This window comes from Siniperca chuatsi, linkage group LG3, assembly GCF_020085105.1.
Source record: "Siniperca chuatsi isolate FFG_IHB_CAS linkage group LG3, ASM2008510v1, whole genome shotgun sequence".
In the NCBI taxonomy this organism is placed as follows: domain Eukaryota; kingdom Metazoa; phylum Chordata; class Actinopteri; order Centrarchiformes; family Sinipercidae; genus Siniperca; species Siniperca chuatsi.
The window spans coordinates 12257048-12275636 of NC_058044.1; the positions used below are offsets into that span (position 1 = coordinate 12257048).

Here is an 18589-nt window from a genome sequence, read left to right on the forward strand (position 1 = left end):
ATGTTGGACTCCGCCAGGGCTGCCCTTTGTCACCGGTTCTGTTCATAATTTATATGGACAGAATTTCTAGGCGCAGTCAGGGGCCGGAGGGTGTCCGGTTTGGGAACCACAGGATCTCATCTCTGCTGTTTGCAGATGATGTCGTTCTGATGGCTTCTTCAAACCAGGACCTGCAGCATGCACTGGGACGGTTTGCAGCCGAGCGTGAAGCAGCTGGGATGAGAATCAGCTCTTCCAAATCTGAGGCCATGGTTCTTGACCGAAAAAGGTGGTTTGCTCTCTTCGCGTGGGTGGGGAGTCCTTGCCCCAAGTGGAGGAGTTTAAGTATCTCGGGGTCTTGTTCACGAGTGAGGGACGGATGGAGCGTGAGATTGACAGGCGGATCGGTGCAGCGTCTGCAGTGATGCGGGCGCTGTATCGGACCGTTGTGGTAAAGAAGGAGCTGAGTCGAAAGACAAAGCTCTCGATTTACCGGTCAATCTCACGCTCCTGCCCTCACCTATGGTCATGAGCTTTGGGTAGTGACCGAAAGGACAAGATCGCGGATACAAGCGGCCGAAATGGGCTTCCTCCGCCGAGTGGCTGGGCGCTCCCTTAGAGATAGGGTGAGGAGCTCAGTCACGGGGGGAGCTCGGAGTAGAGCCGCTGCTCCTCCGCGTCGAGAGGAGCCAGCTGAGGTGGCTAGGGCATCTGATCCGGATGCCTCCTGGACGCCTCCCTCGGGAGGTGTTCTGGGCATGTCCCCACCGAGGCGGCCCGGGAAGACCCAGGACACGCTGGAGGGACTATGTCTCTCGGCTGGCCTGGGAACGCCTCGGGATCCCCCCGGAGGAGCTGGAGGAAGTGTCTGGGGCGAAGGAAGTCTGGGAGTCCCTGCTTAGACTGCTGCCCCCGCGACCCGGCCCCGGATAAGCGGAAGAAGATGGATGGATGGATGGATGCATTTAAGTTTATTTCTATCTTTTGGTGATGATCTAAAAATAGGAGTGATTTGTAGTAAATGCAGTAAATTAGCAGGTTCTTCTCATGAACTGTTAAAGACTTGTCCACTTGCCCATATATCTTCATGATTTAGAAAATCATTTACAAAAACACATTTATCTTTGGTTAAGACTTATTTTCTACTGGTGTCAGGTTTCTGTCACAATATTACAGTATTGTTTAGACTATGTTCAACAGTTCTGTTTAAACGTTTCTTTTATTTATCATTTCCATTTTCACGCCTTTTTCTTAATTTGGAGGACGTAACTGGCCCTCTACCCATAGTGAAAAATAAACTGAACTTTTTTGTTTCTTCTTGTAATTTATTACTGGCATAACTCCCCATCTGTAAATGTGACAGTAAATCACTCCAGCTATAGCTTTACAGTGGTGTGTTTTGAGTTGGAGAAAGTGAGAGGGGGTGGCAAAAGGACAAAGGAAACATTTACATGTTTTAAAAAAAAAAAAATTAAGAGTAACAATGGCAAAAATATTGTGGGTCATCTTTTGAGAAATATTTGATGGAAACACAAGTGTATATATATCGAAATACTAAGAGAGAAGAGTTTAGAAACAATGACAAGCAAACAAAAGCACCCTAGCGTAGTGACATTAACTTCCTGTTGGGGGCAGCAGTATGTGGTGGTGCGCGGTACGTCCGCCCAGTGTGTCACACAACAACCGAAGAAGATAAACGGACCAATAGTAGAGCTGACATTTGTGTTTTGAATGAAACGCGGTTGATGGCAGCTCAGCTGAACGCTAGGTTTATATACCATATTCTCATCACTTTTGCAACTGTGGTTAAAGTTGGCCGATAAGATCTGGAAGGTAATGTGCCTTTATATGATTTCACGGGCTGCCTTGCGCAAGCCATAGTTTGGTTAGTTTAAAATGTTCGTTAGCTGCCGCTGTGAGGTGTGTGTAAACTAACTGGCGTTAACGTAACTTAAGTTAGCTAACGACGTCGGTAATACTTTCCTAAACTAGGAGTTTGCTAGCCCACGCACTTGCTAACATTATTATTGACAGAACATATTGTTTCATAATTTAGTGTTTCTTCATACATCCAAGTTAGGTATGGTTAGCGCTTTTGAATACGCTAATAAGCCTACTTCTGGCCAACTGCCTGTAAGTTAAGTTACTCGATACGTAACGTAATGTCAGTAACGTTAGCTTCTTAGCTAGCGTTAGGTGTTTAACATGACTTCTCTATAGAAACTGTCTTAACGTTAGAGTCCATCAAACAAGTTTAATCAACACTTTTTAAAAACACTTTTAATAAGAAATTCTTCTTCATTTGCAGTTCTACAAGTAGATTCCCAGCACTCCAGAGTAATGTCCACCAGGAAGTCAAGTTCCAGTGGGGAAGGCTTGGTAAGTCTTTTGTGCTCTGTTATTCACAATGCATGTTGTTAAATTATGATTGCACAAACTAATAATATTGTGTTTGTCTTCTGTTAGCCTTCAAGCAGATGTTGGGAGCGTACCCCTCTGAGAAGTATGCAGAATGAAATGCTGCATCTGTCAACTCCATCGAGGTTCAAATCAAAATCACTGCTCAATGCTGATGTTGTGAAAATGACAAAGGTGGGTTTATACTAATATTTAGAAATGCTCCTATTGTTTTCAATTGCTTTGTGATTTTTTTCTGACCCTCTATTCATTCAAATTAACAGGGTGATGTTCCTCTCTGTGACCCAGAGACCCACTTGCAATCTCCTCCGTCCACCAAAGTGATACAAACCAATGCTTTCACTATTGATATGACAACTAAAGAGACAGCTTGTAGACTTGGAGATGTAACATTTAAATCCTTCATCTGTCCTGGTGGGGAAGTTGAGATTACAGGCTCTTCAGTGTGTGCGGAAGAGATTATTATTTTGCCCAAGGATCAGGCTATGAAAAACACTTGGCAAACAGAAGATACAGTCATCTCTGACAGTATAATAGTGCGATCATGCAGTGACAACATGGAACACCCCTATTACAATCTTGAGATGAAAGATGCTTCCTTGGTTGACATTGACGCAACATGTCTCTGTGAAATTTCAAACACTACACTGGCCTCTGGAGATGTCACTTGGAAATCCTTTGTCTGTGATGGAGGTGAGGTGGAAGTTTCTGATGTCACCAGACTACAAGATGAGACCATTCCTCTGCCCAAGGCACAGCTTGGTGAACCTTTACAAGACAACAGTGTAAATTCAACAACCCTCTCTGACTGTCAGCAGGAACATGCAGATCACCCCTACTGTAGCAGTGAAAATGGTGTTTGCATCACCGCCACCTTCTCTGAAACCACAAGAGGTTCTGAAGAGTCTCCAAATGGACTGAGTGATGTAACTTTCAAATCATTTAACTGCACTGGAGGTGAGATTGAAATTCCAGATGAAACCAAACTTGCGGATGAGACTGTTCCTGTACTAGCTGACCAAACTGTGATGTGCAGTGAGTCATACAATTATGGTATGGATCCTAGCTTGTTAGCTAGTGATCAAGATGTGCAAAACGGTGATGATCATTTAGATCACCCATACTGTAATATTGAAAATGGTCCATCACCCCCAAGTGGCAACCTCTCCATTACCCAGGAACCATTGCCATTTAGCCTTGATGCTGTGGATGAGGTAAAACAGATTAGCTTGGTGGTACCTCATACCGAGACTGAAAGACAAGAGGGTATTACATTCGGCTCTTTCATCAGTGCCAGAAGTGAGGCTGAAAAATCAGATGGCACCTGGTTGTCTCAGAAGACTTCCCCTCTGCCTGATGACCAGGCTGTGATCTGCCAGCCCCTGGATGACAACAGTGTACCTACTTCCATAACACAAGATCGCATTCAAGATAACTACAAACAGCCTAACAGCCACGTGGAAAGCAGTGAAGTTGTGGTAGATACTGACCCACCAGCTATTGGTACATCTTCACTGACTAACACATCTTTAAAGGCATTGGAGAATAAATCTATTAACTGTCACATGCAAGAAACATCAAAAAAGGACTTGATACATCCTGAGGATAGTGCTTTGCCTTCAATGCTTCATAGAACTGAGTCTTCTGACTGCAGACATCTTGCGGCCTCAGCAGAGACTCCTACACCTGTGGAAGTGCATCTGGAACATGTCTCTCGCAGTGGACCCCATGGATCCAGTGAGGCAAAAGACAGCGCTTTAGTTTCATCTCGAAATGGACCTGTTGTTTGTAACTCTGCAGAAAAACCTCATGCAGAAAACCTCCCTGATGTTTTGAAAGTGCTGTCAGAGTGTCCCTCGGAAGCATCAGCTTTGCAGTTTGGAATCCTCAGTCCTGTTGTTAGGAGAGCCTCTCTCTTTTTATTAAAGGCTCGTAAGGATCTTGATGTGGACCAATTTTTGGCTAATGATTCTGCTCTCGAGGGTGAAAAGAGCTTGGTGGCTCCTGTTAACGCTGACCCTGCTGGGTTTTGGACAGAGCACTTGGAGAGCCCCATGCCACGCCCTTTGTTTAACTCTACAGCACTAGGTTGCAAGCCCCAGTCAGGCCTGGTCATTGAGCCAGCTGAGGATGTGGTTGTGAAGTCTTGTGCAGTGCCTCAGTCTGAAGTGGAGAAGCCACTTCTGGATATCCCTTTGATTTCAGATGGTCCCCTTCAGCAGCAGCTTCGGCAGATGGCAGAGTTCCTCTTCTTGGCATCAGGAAAGATGGGTCCTGCTGCTATCTCTGCTCCCGTTCTGCCTCCTGCTGCCGTCACAGTCCCATCGGTAAGAGCTACTCCTGCAGAATCCCACAGTGTTTGTGTGGGCACCACTCCTATGAAATGGGCAGACCACAGCGTCAATACATCTGGCCAATTTGAGAGAAAGAGGGATTTTTCTGTTGTTGATTCCTGTACTCTGACAGACCCTCTCCTGTGGAAGTAAGTGTTGCTTCTGGATTAGTTGTTTAAAAATACATAGGTTTTTGGGATTATGACATGGCTAATTCAACTTCCTGTGTTTTTGCTGACTGCCTCTCGCTGTTGATGTGCTCCCAGTGTACCCCCAGGCAGCTTGGAGTGTCTCCCCAGACAAGAGCTGGAGCAGAGGTTAACGTCTAGCATGATCATGGTGGAGGCTCTGGTACAGCAGTTGACTGCAGCCAGGACACATGGATGTCCTTCTGCAGGCCCTGCACCTTCAGACCTCAGGGAGAAACTAGTGCAAACAGATCACACTGAACTCAGTCAGGTAAGGACATAATCAGACAAAGGGGCTAACAGTGGGGAAATGTGAAGCATTTAGTAGATTTTTCTAAGATTTAATTATTTCACTATGATGATGTCTTAAGTTTCTTTTAGTTCAGGATTTTTTCAGAGGCCAAAATGTCTGTTTTAATGGATTTGTTTTGTATTTTATGTAGACCACAATGCACAGAGACCTATATTTGGAGGCTCTAAGCAGGATTGGTGAATTGGAGCTGGATGGAAGTTCTCTACAGAACCTCATCCAGTGTATGCAGGACATGATGGTCACCATGGTAAGACAAACAATAGCACACACATATTTTATGTTGCAAAATTGTTTAAATTTTATAGATAAAAGGCTCTAGCATGTCACTGTGTTCAAGGACTTCTTGCACCTGTACATAAATTGTGTGAAATTCTGTAAAAAACAAAAACAAAAAAACATTATTGTATGTGAAAAATGCATTGACACACCTGATTTTAGTTCTTTAATAACAGTGAAGTGTGTAAATTTGTCCCAACAGACTTCTTTGAGTTGTGACACGGACGCTGCTCTCTCTAACATGAAGCAAATAGGAGACGTTGTAAGAGAGGACCATCAAAGCCTCGTTTCACATGTATGTAAACATGTCTTGGATATCTTTGCCATCTGACATCATTTGCATGCTTTTGTGTAATTGTCCAGTGGGTATGAATTAGTTGATGTGTATTTTCCCTGTGTTGTTTAGTACGGTCAGATGAAATCTCTGTTTGAGAGAACAAAGGAGACACAGACAGTAATGATGCAGAAGGTCAAAGATGCTTTTCACCAAAGAGATGACATGAAGATACAGATGGAGGAGGCCTTCACAGCCAAGGAGGCGGTAAGCATAGTGACAAATCCCTTAATTGTTAATGTGACCTTAGTAGTTCAATGAATGTTTTGTTTCTAGCTCCATAACTATTCCAATCCTTGTTCAAGTGGCTCTGCTGCAGGTTGCAACACAAAATATTTTGTATTGATGATGCCAGTATTTTTAAGAGCTATACTTTTACTTATACTGCTTTTGTTGTGAAAAGATGAGATGAAATAATATTTAAGTAACTGCTGTGCTGAGCAAACTGAGGCAATTAAACGAATATAATGAAATGAGAAAAAAAATCACAGGCCTCTTAATGCTTTTTATGTACATTTTATGTAGCAGGTGTGGTAGTTTTCCTTCTCTGGTGGACGTGAATACAAATAGAGAATGAATATGGAGAATATTTCGACTGCCTTCAAAAGTTTTTTTTTTTTTTTTACATGTTTAAAACATGCTTTTTGCTTTTCATAGCATTCCTCACTCCAGGAGCATTAACTGTGTGTCTGGTTGTCTGTTTCCAGTCATTCAGTGCGATGGAACAGTTAAGGACACACTGCGCCACAGAAATCTTAGAGCTGGAGAGGCTTTTGGGGTCACAGCAAGAACTGTTAGCTGCTCTAAATCAGACTTACCCAGAACAGGTACAGAGAACAGGCGAAAACAAACCAGCTGTATTTTAATCAGCATTAAAACCATCAGAATGTATTAAATTTCTCTCTTTTCCTTTTTCTCTACTAATGCAGATTGCATTAAACCAGGCCTACAGTGAAGTGCTGAATTCTACTTCTGATGTTTTGTCCACAACCATGGAGGAACAATCCAGTTTGATGAAAGAAGTATGTGCAATATATCTTTTTAAAAGAGACTCAAACAAGCACGTAACTTCTCATAGTCTGTTGCACTTCCCAAAAGTCACAATTTGCCGGATGCTACAAAATCTAATATGAGCAGAAAGTACAGAAAAAATGACAAAGTACTAACAACAGATCAACAGTGTTTTGTGGTAAACCGTTTTGTTTAAATTGTAGTTTGATGTCTGTGACATTTTCTCCTCACAATTTAATAATAACGCAATAGTACCTTTTCTATTCATTTTACTCTTGTATTGTGTTTGAATGGTGACAGCATTTACAGCTTTGTTCTAAATGCAATAATGCTCATCATATTGATGCTTTTGTGCGGTCATCTTTTCACAGCACTGCACAGTCAGAGGCCTTCTGCAGAAAACTGCTCCCATTCTCCTGAAGCTGAATGACAGGGCAGCTGCTGCTTTGAGAGAGAGGGATGAGCATATTTCTGCAAGAGACCAAGCTGTCGAAGAGAGAGACCAGGTCTGATGTCTATAATTTAATTGGGACACTTATTGTCTTGCAACTCTTTTCTACTTGTCTTACAAAAATGATGAAGATGATTTTTTAAATATTATTTAAATGAACTTGTACTTAATAGATCGAAGAAGAATTGAACCAGACTAATATGAATCTCCAAACTGCCAGAGAACAGATTGGTGATTTAAATCTGCAGGTGACAATTCTTACCTCAGGTAAAAACTGAAATAAATATTTTTAAGTTGCTTTGGTCATTTCATTCCTTCTCTTTTCAAACTCACATTGCTCACATTTCTTTTCATTACATTTCAGAGATGGGTGTGCTGCGTCAGATGCTAACAGAAAGAGAGGAAGAGAGGGGACAGTTGGAGAGGAAGGTGACGGAGCTGTCTGCCACTGTTTCCTCCACTTTGGCATCCTACACCTTCCTGGAGCAGGCCCTTGCTGCTGAGAGTACAAAGTATGACCCTGAATCTGTTGATGGTATACATGTGCTCAGGAATATAAAAGGAATTGTGCTACTAAAACCTTTTTATCAAGGGGGGTCTTGAAGAAGCAAAAACTACTCACTGAAATGCAGATGCTTAAAAACTGTTGTTGTTTCAGGTTGCAGCAGTCATGGAAGGACATCCAGCTAGCCAAGGACAGAGCAAATGAGTAAGTAGTGACAATGACTTTGTCTACTCATTGGGGATTAAAAACAATAACTTCAGTAAAAACTGACTACTGAAGAAAAGTTTATCTTCCTTAAAACTTACAGTAAACACTTTGTCACAGACTTCTTAATATCCCTTGCTAATGTTACATTTATTTCTAAATGCATTCATAGGCCCATTTAATATCATGATATGTTTTTATATCCACACTTCTTTCTGTTTGCATACTTTGGTTGGTAAGTAAGGAACTTATCCCTGTTCCTGCTGCTTACTCTCACAGTTGTCCATATGCAGTATATGAAGAAACAAGTATCCCTAAGAGTTTAAACTACTGGAATTATGACAGAAGAATGGGACCAATAGACAACCTTTTTTCTCTGAAAGCAAAACAAGCTCCCTGCCACACATCTTTAAATGTGACTTAAAGTACTGCAACTAATGCCACTGCCTGTGTTTTGCCTGTGCCCAGGTTGGAGACATCACTGGGTCAGTCGGAACAGCGTGTATGTGAGTTCAGTCAGGCTCTGGCTCAAAGTGAGGAGCAGCTCAGTCAGCTGCAGGCACTCTCACAATCCCAGAACATGCAGATTCAGCAGCTCCAGGATGTTTGCACACAACTCAGTGGTGTCCGGGAGATGAACGAGGTTAGCTCTTAGACTGTCTATACCTTAGAGATTCTTTTAGATTCTTGACTTGGAATGTTTCTGAGATTTAGACCATCTTACTGCCTATAATGTCTGAAAAGACTGAAGCAAAATTTTTGCAAGGAGCGAACCTGCCTCATTTTTACATATAATTAAGTTTATTTCACTCTGCTTGTAGTCAGGTTCTTGATTTTGAATCCACTTTACTGTCTTGATTACCAAACAAGTGACTTCTGTTTTGTTGTGGATTTCTGTTTTAATTTCCTGTGGTGTGTGTCAGTTCTTACAGATGGAAAATGAGTTGGCGAGGGAGCAGATGGCTGAAAGTGAGCGTATGCTGAGGGCCAACCTGCAGGGGCTCCGGGAGAGGAACATCCAGTGTGAGGACCTAAAAGGAGAACTTGGTCAACTTCAGTATGTTCAAGTTAACGACACCTATGTAAAATATCTTTTTATGTATTTTATATTCAAAGCTGAAAACAGATTATTGTGCTGTTATTATATCCATATGCTAGTGAGAAATGTTGATTTAGCAGGTTACATCTGTCGGGTTGACAACACCACTGCTGTCTGACTTATTCCAGCATTTTGTCATAATCAACTGTTTTGGGTTATGTCAAAAACAATTTTTTTGCTTTCCCTACCACGTTCATTGCAGTATGTAATATACTTTATGTATTGTGTTGGACGCCTTCATCATATTTGTTAAACAAAATGTTAATAAACCGAAACAGTTGTTCATTTTGTGTGAATGTAGGTAAATATGATGCAAAATTAAATAAGTCACATCTCTGCATTGGTTTTACGGTATATTTCATCAAGATAAAAAGTTCTCAGTGAGTCTTCAGTCTATCTGTGTGGATGCAGCTGTATTTAACCTTTAACAACTTAACAACAAAAACTATAGTAGGATCAGCATCAGATTTGTTGAACATCTTGTCAGTATACTAAATGATAACTGTCTGTGCATGTGTGACGCAGGTTTGAGAACAGGAGTTTGCAGGAAGAGCTGGAAACCACAAGGTCCAGAGCCAGTGCAACCCAGCTGGAGCTTGGAGAGAAACTGGGACAGGCAGTCACTGAAATTACTTTGCTGCATCACACACTGCGAGGACTGACCAATGAACTACACGCAGCTCTCAATGACCAGGTAACACATGAGGGAGAGATGCCTCAGTTCTCTATATGTGTGGCGTCAAACTACAATATTTTATACAAATTTTGTAATAGCAAGTATTACTGAAATGAACTGTAAGTAAGTGGACTGCAGCACTGTGGAGAAAAACACATTATATGTCTTACTTTTCAGAAACCAGACCCACTGAAGCATAAAGAGTCTCAACTAGTCCACAACGTGGAGCGTAGTCAGTTCGCCAGCTCCTTTGTCGACAGCATCATGGTTGCATTAACTGCTGAGAAGGAGGAAGATGTCAAAACAGAGGCACATCCTGGACTAGGTACTGTAGCTCACCCCGCTTGTTCCTTGAACTGACACCTTTTCCAAAATGTAATAGCTGTTTGGCTGTTAAGCTTGAAAGGTTGGCTCGGTTCTTTTAAGCCAATTACTTAGCTTCTGTATTTTTATTATTTTTTAACCTCAAACACATTTAGCAGCTTTCAGACTGACACAAAGATGATGGTTAAACCCATGCTGGTGGTCAGTCTGAATGGGTCATGGTACATCATCCAACCTCTCTTCATGATCCTCCCAACCTCGGTCAAACTCAGGTTGCACACTTGCACTGCTTTGATTAACATCTATTTCTAATGAGGATGAGAGCTGATATAAAAAAATATATTTAATATGGTGCAATATAATTGTATTATTTAGCAGGTGCAAACAAATCTGTCTCTAAGCAGTGACACCCAGAGATTCACCTGTGATTTGATTTGAATGGCTCAAACATGGTGATTTAATGCGTGTTCAGCAGACCCATGTCATATATGCGTATAGATTTCCTGTGAAGGAGGGTTAAGCGTCCATTTCCCAAAAATATAAAATGTAACTCACTTAAAGTATGAGTTGACACTGACATGTGTTCATCCTGTAATAATCATTGTGTTTTCTTCAATACTCTATTATTCTTAAATAAACATGTAAAACTGTATTTTGAATTAATACGTTTCAGAGTAATTTTGAAGCAGTTATTGACTTGCTAGGGACAATAACTGAATGAAATTGAAAATTGCGCACCTACATGTGAAAAATCTAATTCCACACCTTGAGTTCAGAGAGGGCTTAAATGTCATCAAATGACTTTGGGCAATCGAAAATCTAAGTTGTAGTTCACTGTCTCTTCAGTCCCCTCAGACCTGCCTGAGCCACAGTGTGAAACTTTGTTCAGTGAGATGAGTGCCTTCACCCGCATTGCATCCGTCACTCCTAAAAAGAATTTGAGCGCAGTAGAGTTTGAACCCGAGGAGGACCAGCAGAGCAGCGTGGCGGAGCTGTTCGCTGACCTGGGCAGCACTGTCACAGAGCTCATCAGCACCCTGAAGTTGGTGCGACAGCGTAAAGACGCTCAGCTGGAGGAGCTTCACAACACCATGTAAGTAATGGAAAATGTGTACATGGTGTTGAAATAAATATGGGATTCTGTTTTGAGATTATGACTAATAAATTTAGGGCAACTAACTTAATTTTTGTTGAATCAGTTGATTATTTTTTAGATTAATCGATTAACCACTCTGTTTATAAAATGTTAGTAAATAGTAAAAAATGCCCGACACAAGTTTCCAGAGCCCATGGTGATGTCTTCAAATAAATTGGGTTTTGGACTTTTAGTTGGAAAAAACAAAGCTACTCAATTTACCGTGCTATATAAAACAGAAAAAAGCAGAACATTCTCACATTTGGGAAGCTGGAACCAGCAAATGTTTGGCATTTTTTTTATGATAAGTGACTTAATTGGTGAATGAATCTCCACCAATTTTGGTAGTCAATTGATTGATTAATCAACTAATCCCTTTGATTAGTGAGGGGTTGCAACTAACAATTACTTTCATTAACAATTAATCTGCTGACTATTATTTTTCTCTATTTAATTGTTTGGTCTATAAAAACAGAAAACATTGAACATTTTTCTTAAGCCCTGGGTGGATGTCATTTAATCGCTTGTTTTGTCTGACACATTGAATTTATTATTTAGACAACTAAAGCACCAAAGTCTCACAATTGAGAATCTGGAACTAAAGAATATTTGGTGTTTTTGCTTGGAAATTGGATTAATTGATCATAAAAATAGTTGCTGCCACTTCACCGGTAAACTAGGTGCTCAAGTGATAAGAAAACCAAATGTGAAAGACTTCTCGGGAACACCAACTGAAAGATTCTGCACTTTATTTAAACGACATGCTTTGGCACAGGGCCTTCATCAATGGTTTGGTACTGATATGATCAATCTGTGACAAGAGGGGTGATATTAATTTTGTTAGTAAATATAAAGAAGATTTCTGGATTCATATTGTATCATTTATTATATATTGGATGATTGCAGATGCCAAGTTTTCATTCATTTTTGACAAATTAGTTTCATGTTTAGAAAAGAGCATCGTTTATACAAGCTTAATGTAAAATTTAAGGTGGTGTATATAGTCCCTCTTGTCCAACATTATCCAATGCATTGTTCCAGCTGTGCCCTGCAGGGGGAGCATCAGGCTGCAAACAGCAGGCATGAGGCTGAGGTGCATGAGCTTAAGCGTCAAGTTGGCCGCCTGAACAGCCTGGCTGAGAGGGGAAATCATGCACTGCAGCAGAAAGCTCAGGTAAGAACTACTGTACATCTCCTCAGTGTTGATTTAATCTTTGATACCTAACAAAATCCTAAGTGGGTACAGAAGAGCAACAACTAAATTATCTTGTCAAGCTGAGAAAAACACCGAAAAGTTTCTTTAAAACTGTTTCTCTTTACACAGGATGAGAAAACTGTGACAAAGTTGATGTCAGAACTACAAGAGACCCAGGAAATTCTAAATAAACACAAGACTGACAGTAACGTAAGGCACAAAATATATAGATAGATAATACAGTTGTCTAAATGTAACAGTTTTTTAAAAATTATTTGGCAATTTTTCACAGGAATTGCGGAAGGAGGTGGTTGAGCTTCGTCGTTCTCTCCAACAGTCAAAGGTGGAGTCTCAGTTCCTGCATGGGGAGTTGAGAAAAGCTGGTGGCCAATCAGCTAACCCGGCACATTTCATGGAAGAGAAGATCCAGTTATTGAAAGAGGTATGATCCTGTCACGGTGTGAGAATTGCCAAATACTGTATATTTACTATAATACTTTCTAGGATATTATTGAGCAACACTTCAGGTTTAATGCTCATTTGCTCTAACACCGATCTCTTTGATTTTTTTCTGTAGGTGGAGAGGCTGAAGTTGAGTCTTCAGGAGGTGGAGCAGGCCAGAGTTAAACTCCTTGATAGAGCAAAAAGACATGTAAGTATCGGCTTGATATAGTGTAATAGTTACTGATATTACTGCCTACATTCCTGCATCTTTATTTATTTTCTTGCAATAAAATAAGATTATCTTCATACGTAATAAGAGCTAAAGAAGTGTCATATAAATGAGGATGTAATCCAGTATGTTCATGATGTCTCTCACAGCAAATCATCCACCAGACCAACCAGCAGAAAAGTGAGAATGAGCTTCAGATGTTAAACAACATGATCAATAAAGTCAGAGAGGTGAGAGATGCTTTTCATATTGCTTTTGTGCCTTCTTTCACCCTTGGTATCCTGTAAAGAGTGTATGTATATTTGAGGTAATGAATGTTTTCATGTTCTCCACAGACGCTGCTGTCTTTGCCAGACGTTGTGAAGAATTGTGATCAACTCCAACAGCTTGTTGAATACATTGGCTAACATATTTGTTATTGTCACCTGTGTTCATTGTATTTATGTCTGTTATGTTTTAGCTTGTCCTGGCTGTAAGTGTTCATATTTTTTAGTATGATTGAAATAAAATTTCTTAATCTTATTGATTATTTTTTTTACTTTATATTTGTGATCGTGCGTTTCAAGAGCAAAGGCAATGATAGAATAAATTTTTCAATGTGTTTGCTTACTTTGTGTCAGCAAACTTATGTTAATATTTTAAACTGCACAAACAGTAGTTTTATATACAATATGCTGAAAACAGATTTGTGTTGCTCCAAGTTGGACAATGACTGACACATCTTTTACAGTGTCAGATGTCACACGTAGGTGGTAATGTGATTTTGTGTGTGTGTTTTGTTTTTGTTTTAATTTTGTGCATTTGTGTGCTAAAGCAGTTGACGAGTTTAATATTTTGGCCCAGTATTTGGTTTAAGCTATCGGATGATGGTCTGTTTAAAAAGGAAAATTCAGATTTTCATGTTTGGTTTTTTGTCATGACAAGCAATATGCAAAATATACATCTTTCAGAAAATGTGTTCTGTTCACCTGCTGTTTTTATAGTATATTTCTTCAGAAATGAAAAAAAAAAATATAATCTTCCTCCTCAGTAGGAAAAAGAAATTCAGCAGTCCTCACTAACTATTGGCAAAGGTGCAATCATATTATGTTTTCATGTACAATTGTAAAAGTTTTATCTCAAATGTGGAATGGATAGGCTGCACAAAAAACTGCAGATATTTCCCCCCATTTGTTATATCTTAATGTTACTTCATGCAGTAATTTTCTCTTGCTGTGTACTGTTAACGTCAATTAGGTATGCCACTGTAGGCTACACCAGCGTTTGTTCTGCTTCCCTTGTTTTAGATATTGCTCGTCTAATTTTACCTTACCTTAACATTAAATACGTGTATTGTGTAAAAAGAAATCAGCCTAATTTGTTCTATTGTAGCCTACCATTAGACCATAAGCCAAGCTTTTTCAACCAAATCTTTGTTGCGTATCATCTTTGTCACTTTTATCTTAAGTGTAGGTCTTACAATAATAAAATCATTGTCCTTTCGAAATTATAATTTGACACTTGCTGCTTACTGCTATCCTCATTTAATCCACAAAGATTTTATGATTCAGTGGCACTCAAGGAAAACTAGGACCCTTTCAACTACTGTACGGATACTTTGTTGAAAAACAAAAACAAAGATCAAGTCATATCTGTCAACAAAGCTTCTTTTCTGATAGAAAAATCAAGTGTCTTCACTATAATGAAGCGTTTCCTCACGAGTCCCATCTTGTCAGACTTTGTGTAAAGGAGGTTTCTAGTGTTGAGATAAAGGACTCGCACTACTTAACCTTATAGGCTGAAATATCGAGTTACAAGTCAATTCATTTTCATGATTAGTGGATCTGTGCGGTAGATTAACTGTGTCTGTGTAAGTGCTGTGTTGATGTCTGGACGTGATAATTGAGGCCGGTCATGGTGACTGGTAATACTGTGGCTCCAGACAACACTTCAAACCAGCTGAGCTGAAACGGCGAAGAAAGCAACGCAAGCACAAAAAATGTTTTGTCTTGGTGGCATATGTCTCGATCTGTTGGTTCTTGTTATTTTGTAATATAGTTGAATTATAGCTATTACAAATACAAGTGATATAAATTAATTATATGGCTAACTGATGTCACCTGGCTGCAAACCAAAATTTTCCCCTTTGACATTATAAAAACAATTCTGGTGTTATATTGCTTAAATTGTAACAGCAATAATACATCAGATTACAGATACAGGTACATTTAAATATTTTATTCTTGAAGAACAAAAGTGCTATATAATTATTTTTATTTTCAAAAAGGCAACCTAATATGCATTTGGCTACAAAATACATGTATATGTACTAAAACTGATGTTCTTCATACAAGCCACTTATTGCAAAGCCTATGACCATGAAGCACAATAATTTATACTAACATTTCAAAGTCTGTAATGTAAATATTAAACTTGCACATTCAATTCATGACACAAAAAAACTTGCACACACACACACACACACACACACACACACACACACAGTACATTAGATTAATTGCTGTGTAGAGGCCTTGACATTTAAATCCAAATTTATAGTGTGTATCTCAAAGTAAATTACCATCAATATGGAAAATGGGTTTTAGTGTTGTTGTGCTTAATCACAGTTGTGTCAGGAGAGGTGTTTTAAACAGTCTGTTCAGTTTTGTCCTTAACAAATCTCACAAACAAAAACAATCATGTTTGTGTAGAGAAATGTCTGGTTCACTTGATGCTGTCTCAAGTCTGATGTTTTGTTTACAAGGTAGTGAGATGCTCAGATCTAGATTCTCAGTATCTCAGATGGCAGACACAAACCTGTCCATATTCCCTGGGTATGTGGGGTGTCTCAGGTAACCCCCAGCGTTGGCAATAGGACCTGCAGCACTGTTATACTGGGAGAAAGAGCCCAGCTGCACTGGGGAGACCCTGCCGTAATGGTCCATGGACTCCGCAGACCCGTGGGCTGAGGAATGGAGGCGTCCAGTTGCTGCATACCCCTGGGTGTGGCCCTGTCCATACGAGCCCTGGTGTGTATGGTGGTGTGGGTGGCCGTTTGGCCCAGAGTAGGTGAATCCGGGATGCGTAGAAGAGCGGGATGATAGGGCCCCTCCGCATGGTTGGCTTTGGAAAACCGGGGGTCCCAGGCTGCAGGGACTGGATCCATTTGGAAGCCCCTCAGGACTGAAGCTTCGGCTGGGCTGCTGCATCACCTCTGACCCTTGACCTCCCAGCATGCTGGCTGGAGTCGGGTGCCCTATGAGGTTATTGATGCTGAACATGCGGGTCTGACCAGGTCCAAACCCAGGAGGAGAAGAAGAAGGGTAATAGGCAGAGGGCAGCTGCTGCCCATAGGTCGGACTGACTGTCATGTTGGGGTAGACAGAGTTTGCATATGTGGCTGATCTGGCAATCTGGACAGGAGAGAAAACTGGTGTCTCATGGACATAGGAGGTGTAAGTGCTGAAGTCACAGCGCTTAAACCTCTTCCTGCGCCTCAGGTAGCTGCCGCTCTCAAACATGTCCTCTGCGTGTGGGTCTAAAGCCCAGTAGTTGCCCTTCCCTGGCCGCCCTGGCTCTCGAGGGATCTTGATAAAGCAATCATTAAGAGTCAAGTTATGGCGGATGGAGTTCTGCCATTTCTTTGAATTGTCTCTGTAGAAAGGGAAGCGCTCCGTGATGAATTTGTAGATGCCCCCCAAAGTCAGCTTGCGGTCAGGGGAGTTGGCTATGGCCATGGAAATGAGTGCAATGTAGCTGTAAGGGGGTTTCCCCCGCTGGAGAGGTCTCTTTCTTCTCCGACCTTTGGGCTGCTCCTCTGTCTGTGGTGGAGGGTTGGAGGCAGACAAGGTGGTGTCTGCTGGAGAGTCTTTCTCCACTTTTACCACTGGCATTGTCATGGACAGTTCAAAAATGCCCCTTAAAAGACTTTATAAAGTGAACTTACTGCAAATGCTGCACAGTATGAGTACTTCCACAGTTTAGATGAAGTTCCCTCTGTCTGAGGAAACAGATTAAATCCTGCACAAGATATCTGCCCAGCACACAATCCTGCTAGAAAGATCACATTTGTCTCTAACAACTCACTGTCTTTGAGTCCAAATCCAGCAATTCTTCAAATGCAGTGGACGTAATTTGCTTTTCCAAGAGATCCTGTTTCATTAAATGTAGCTTATTCCCAGTTTGTTGTCAGGTTAAGTTGAAGAGTTAAGCTGTGAGAGCGCCATGCATGGTTTTTAAGGTGTGTGTGAGAATGAGTCACTCAGCATTACCTGAAGAGTGTATTACCTCCACATAGCACCTAAGGGGCCACACCCCCTTAAACATCACATGCTCTCAACATACCTCAGCTTTATAAGGGTCTATTGTTCACGTTCGACAAAGTCTGCATAGTTTGTGGTGGCAATTTCTATTTCAAGGGTTTTGATATATTTCAAATGTGTTTGAAATCCAAATTAGAATCTACGTTTCTGATTAGATTTGAAAGTTTTAACTGTTGTTAATTAAAAAATAAACACAGATTTTTCAGTGTTACCTCCAGTGTTACACCTTTGATTACCTTTTTATGTATTCACTAGCAACTATCAGATTTATTCTATGCAGGGCCTTTTTTAGTTTCATTGACCAGAACTGTCAAAACAAACATTGTTTCCTCTTAATATTCAAATTCACCTTTAAAGCCGACCTCAGTTTATTTGTCCAAAATGGTCCATGTTGTTTTGACGTTTAACACTAAAAGACCTCTTTAGTGGTAACTTAACCTATGAGTTGTTTTTCTACCTTGCTTGTTTGTTTTGTGCCAGTGGTTGGACAAGCCAGCTGTGTTAAGAGATGTAAATGTTTTCCAGACAAAGGCTGGTCCTGTGATTTCAGCATGCAAAATATAGGCCATCATCATAATCCCTGAACGCAACCCGAGAGAAAGGGATAACCAACTCCCAAAATAAAAATTGTCTTCAAGGAATTGGTGGTTTTTAAAGTCAGTGTCATAAAAGTTTTTTTTCTGTATATTAGTCTATTTTTGCAGTGCAGAAATTGCTTTTAAATGACCAAGCCCGTTCTTGGACAGTCTAATTTGTGAAAGCTCTGCTTTTAAGCTGACTTTAAACACTATTAAATTTCACCTGCAGTGATGGAGACAATGTTGACTCTCTGAGCAGCTCTGGTGGCATGAATTCCGGGGAGTCCACACCACCTTAATCACTTAAACAAACAGAGAGGAAACCGCGGCAGCACACTCCCAACATCAGGCTGGGTTAACACTGCGGGCATGTGTCAGAGTGGGATCTTAGTGAGAGCGTGGGTTTGCATAGACAAACCCACCTGATGAAAGGTGTAGTCCTGTGAGGAGGGCCAGGGATGTGACTCTCCTGGGCTGGACCTGCAGCACCCTGTTATATGATGGGGTGGGGTGTATGATGGATTAACATGAGGATAACAAGACAGTCCACATACCTGTTAGCTTCAATTCAACTTTGTCATTATACTTGCAAACAA

The 18589-nt window shown here is 40.7% G+C and overlaps 2 protein-coding genes across 2 annotated transcripts; one reads left to right on the forward strand and one right to left on the reverse strand.

Annotated features, from left to right (window-relative positions):
• The first annotated feature begins 860 nt into the window (after nucleotides 1-860).
• On the forward strand, nucleotides 861-13636 carry spag5 (sperm associated antigen 5). Its single transcript, XM_044190319.1, has 25 exons — nucleotides 861-1812; nucleotides 2288-2358; nucleotides 2446-2571; nucleotides 2661-4879; nucleotides 4997-5189; nucleotides 5362-5478; nucleotides 5710-5802; nucleotides 5914-6048; nucleotides 6549-6668; nucleotides 6771-6863; nucleotides 7224-7358; nucleotides 7477-7570; nucleotides 7668-7815; nucleotides 7962-8012; nucleotides 8481-8655; nucleotides 8936-9069; nucleotides 9637-9805; nucleotides 9965-10112; nucleotides 10958-11204; nucleotides 12288-12420; nucleotides 12571-12651; nucleotides 12734-12883; nucleotides 13019-13093; nucleotides 13264-13344; nucleotides 13450-13636. The coding sequence occupies exons 2-25, from the start codon at nucleotides 2320-2322 to the stop codon at nucleotides 13519-13521; spliced, it is 5028 nt and encodes a 1675-aa protein (XP_044046254.1). The 5' UTR covers nucleotides 861-1812; nucleotides 2288-2319; the 3' UTR covers nucleotides 13522-13636.
• A 250-nt stretch (nucleotides 13637-13886) lies between these two features.
• foxe1 (forkhead box E1) lies at nucleotides 13887-17357 on the reverse strand. The gene has a single exon (XM_044190320.1). It carries the CDS (start codon nucleotides 16990-16992, stop codon nucleotides 15892-15894), a length of 1101 nt encoding a protein of 366 aa, XP_044046255.1. The 5' UTR covers nucleotides 16993-17357; the 3' UTR covers nucleotides 13887-15891.
• Nucleotides 17358-18589: the final 1232 nt, after the last annotated feature.

Excerpts from the sequence above, each read along its gene's own strand:
- spag5 (XM_044190319.1), top strand. The coding sequence starts at position 2,320 with ATGTCCACCAGGAAGTCAAGTTCCAGTGGGGAAGGCTTG. Across the intron at positions 8,656-8,935 it reads GTGTCCGGGAGATGAACGAG|TTCTTACAGATGGAAAATGA; the intron begins GTTAGCTCTTAG and ends GGTGTGTGTCAG. Across the intron at positions 11,205-12,287 it reads GAGGAGCTTCACAACACCAT|CTGTGCCCTGCAGGGGGAGC; the intron begins GTAAGTAATGGA and ends GCATTGTTCCAG.
- foxe1 (XM_044190320.1), bottom strand. The coding sequence starts at position 16,992 with ATGACAATGCCAGTGGTAAAAGTGGAGAAAGACTCTCCAGCAGACACC.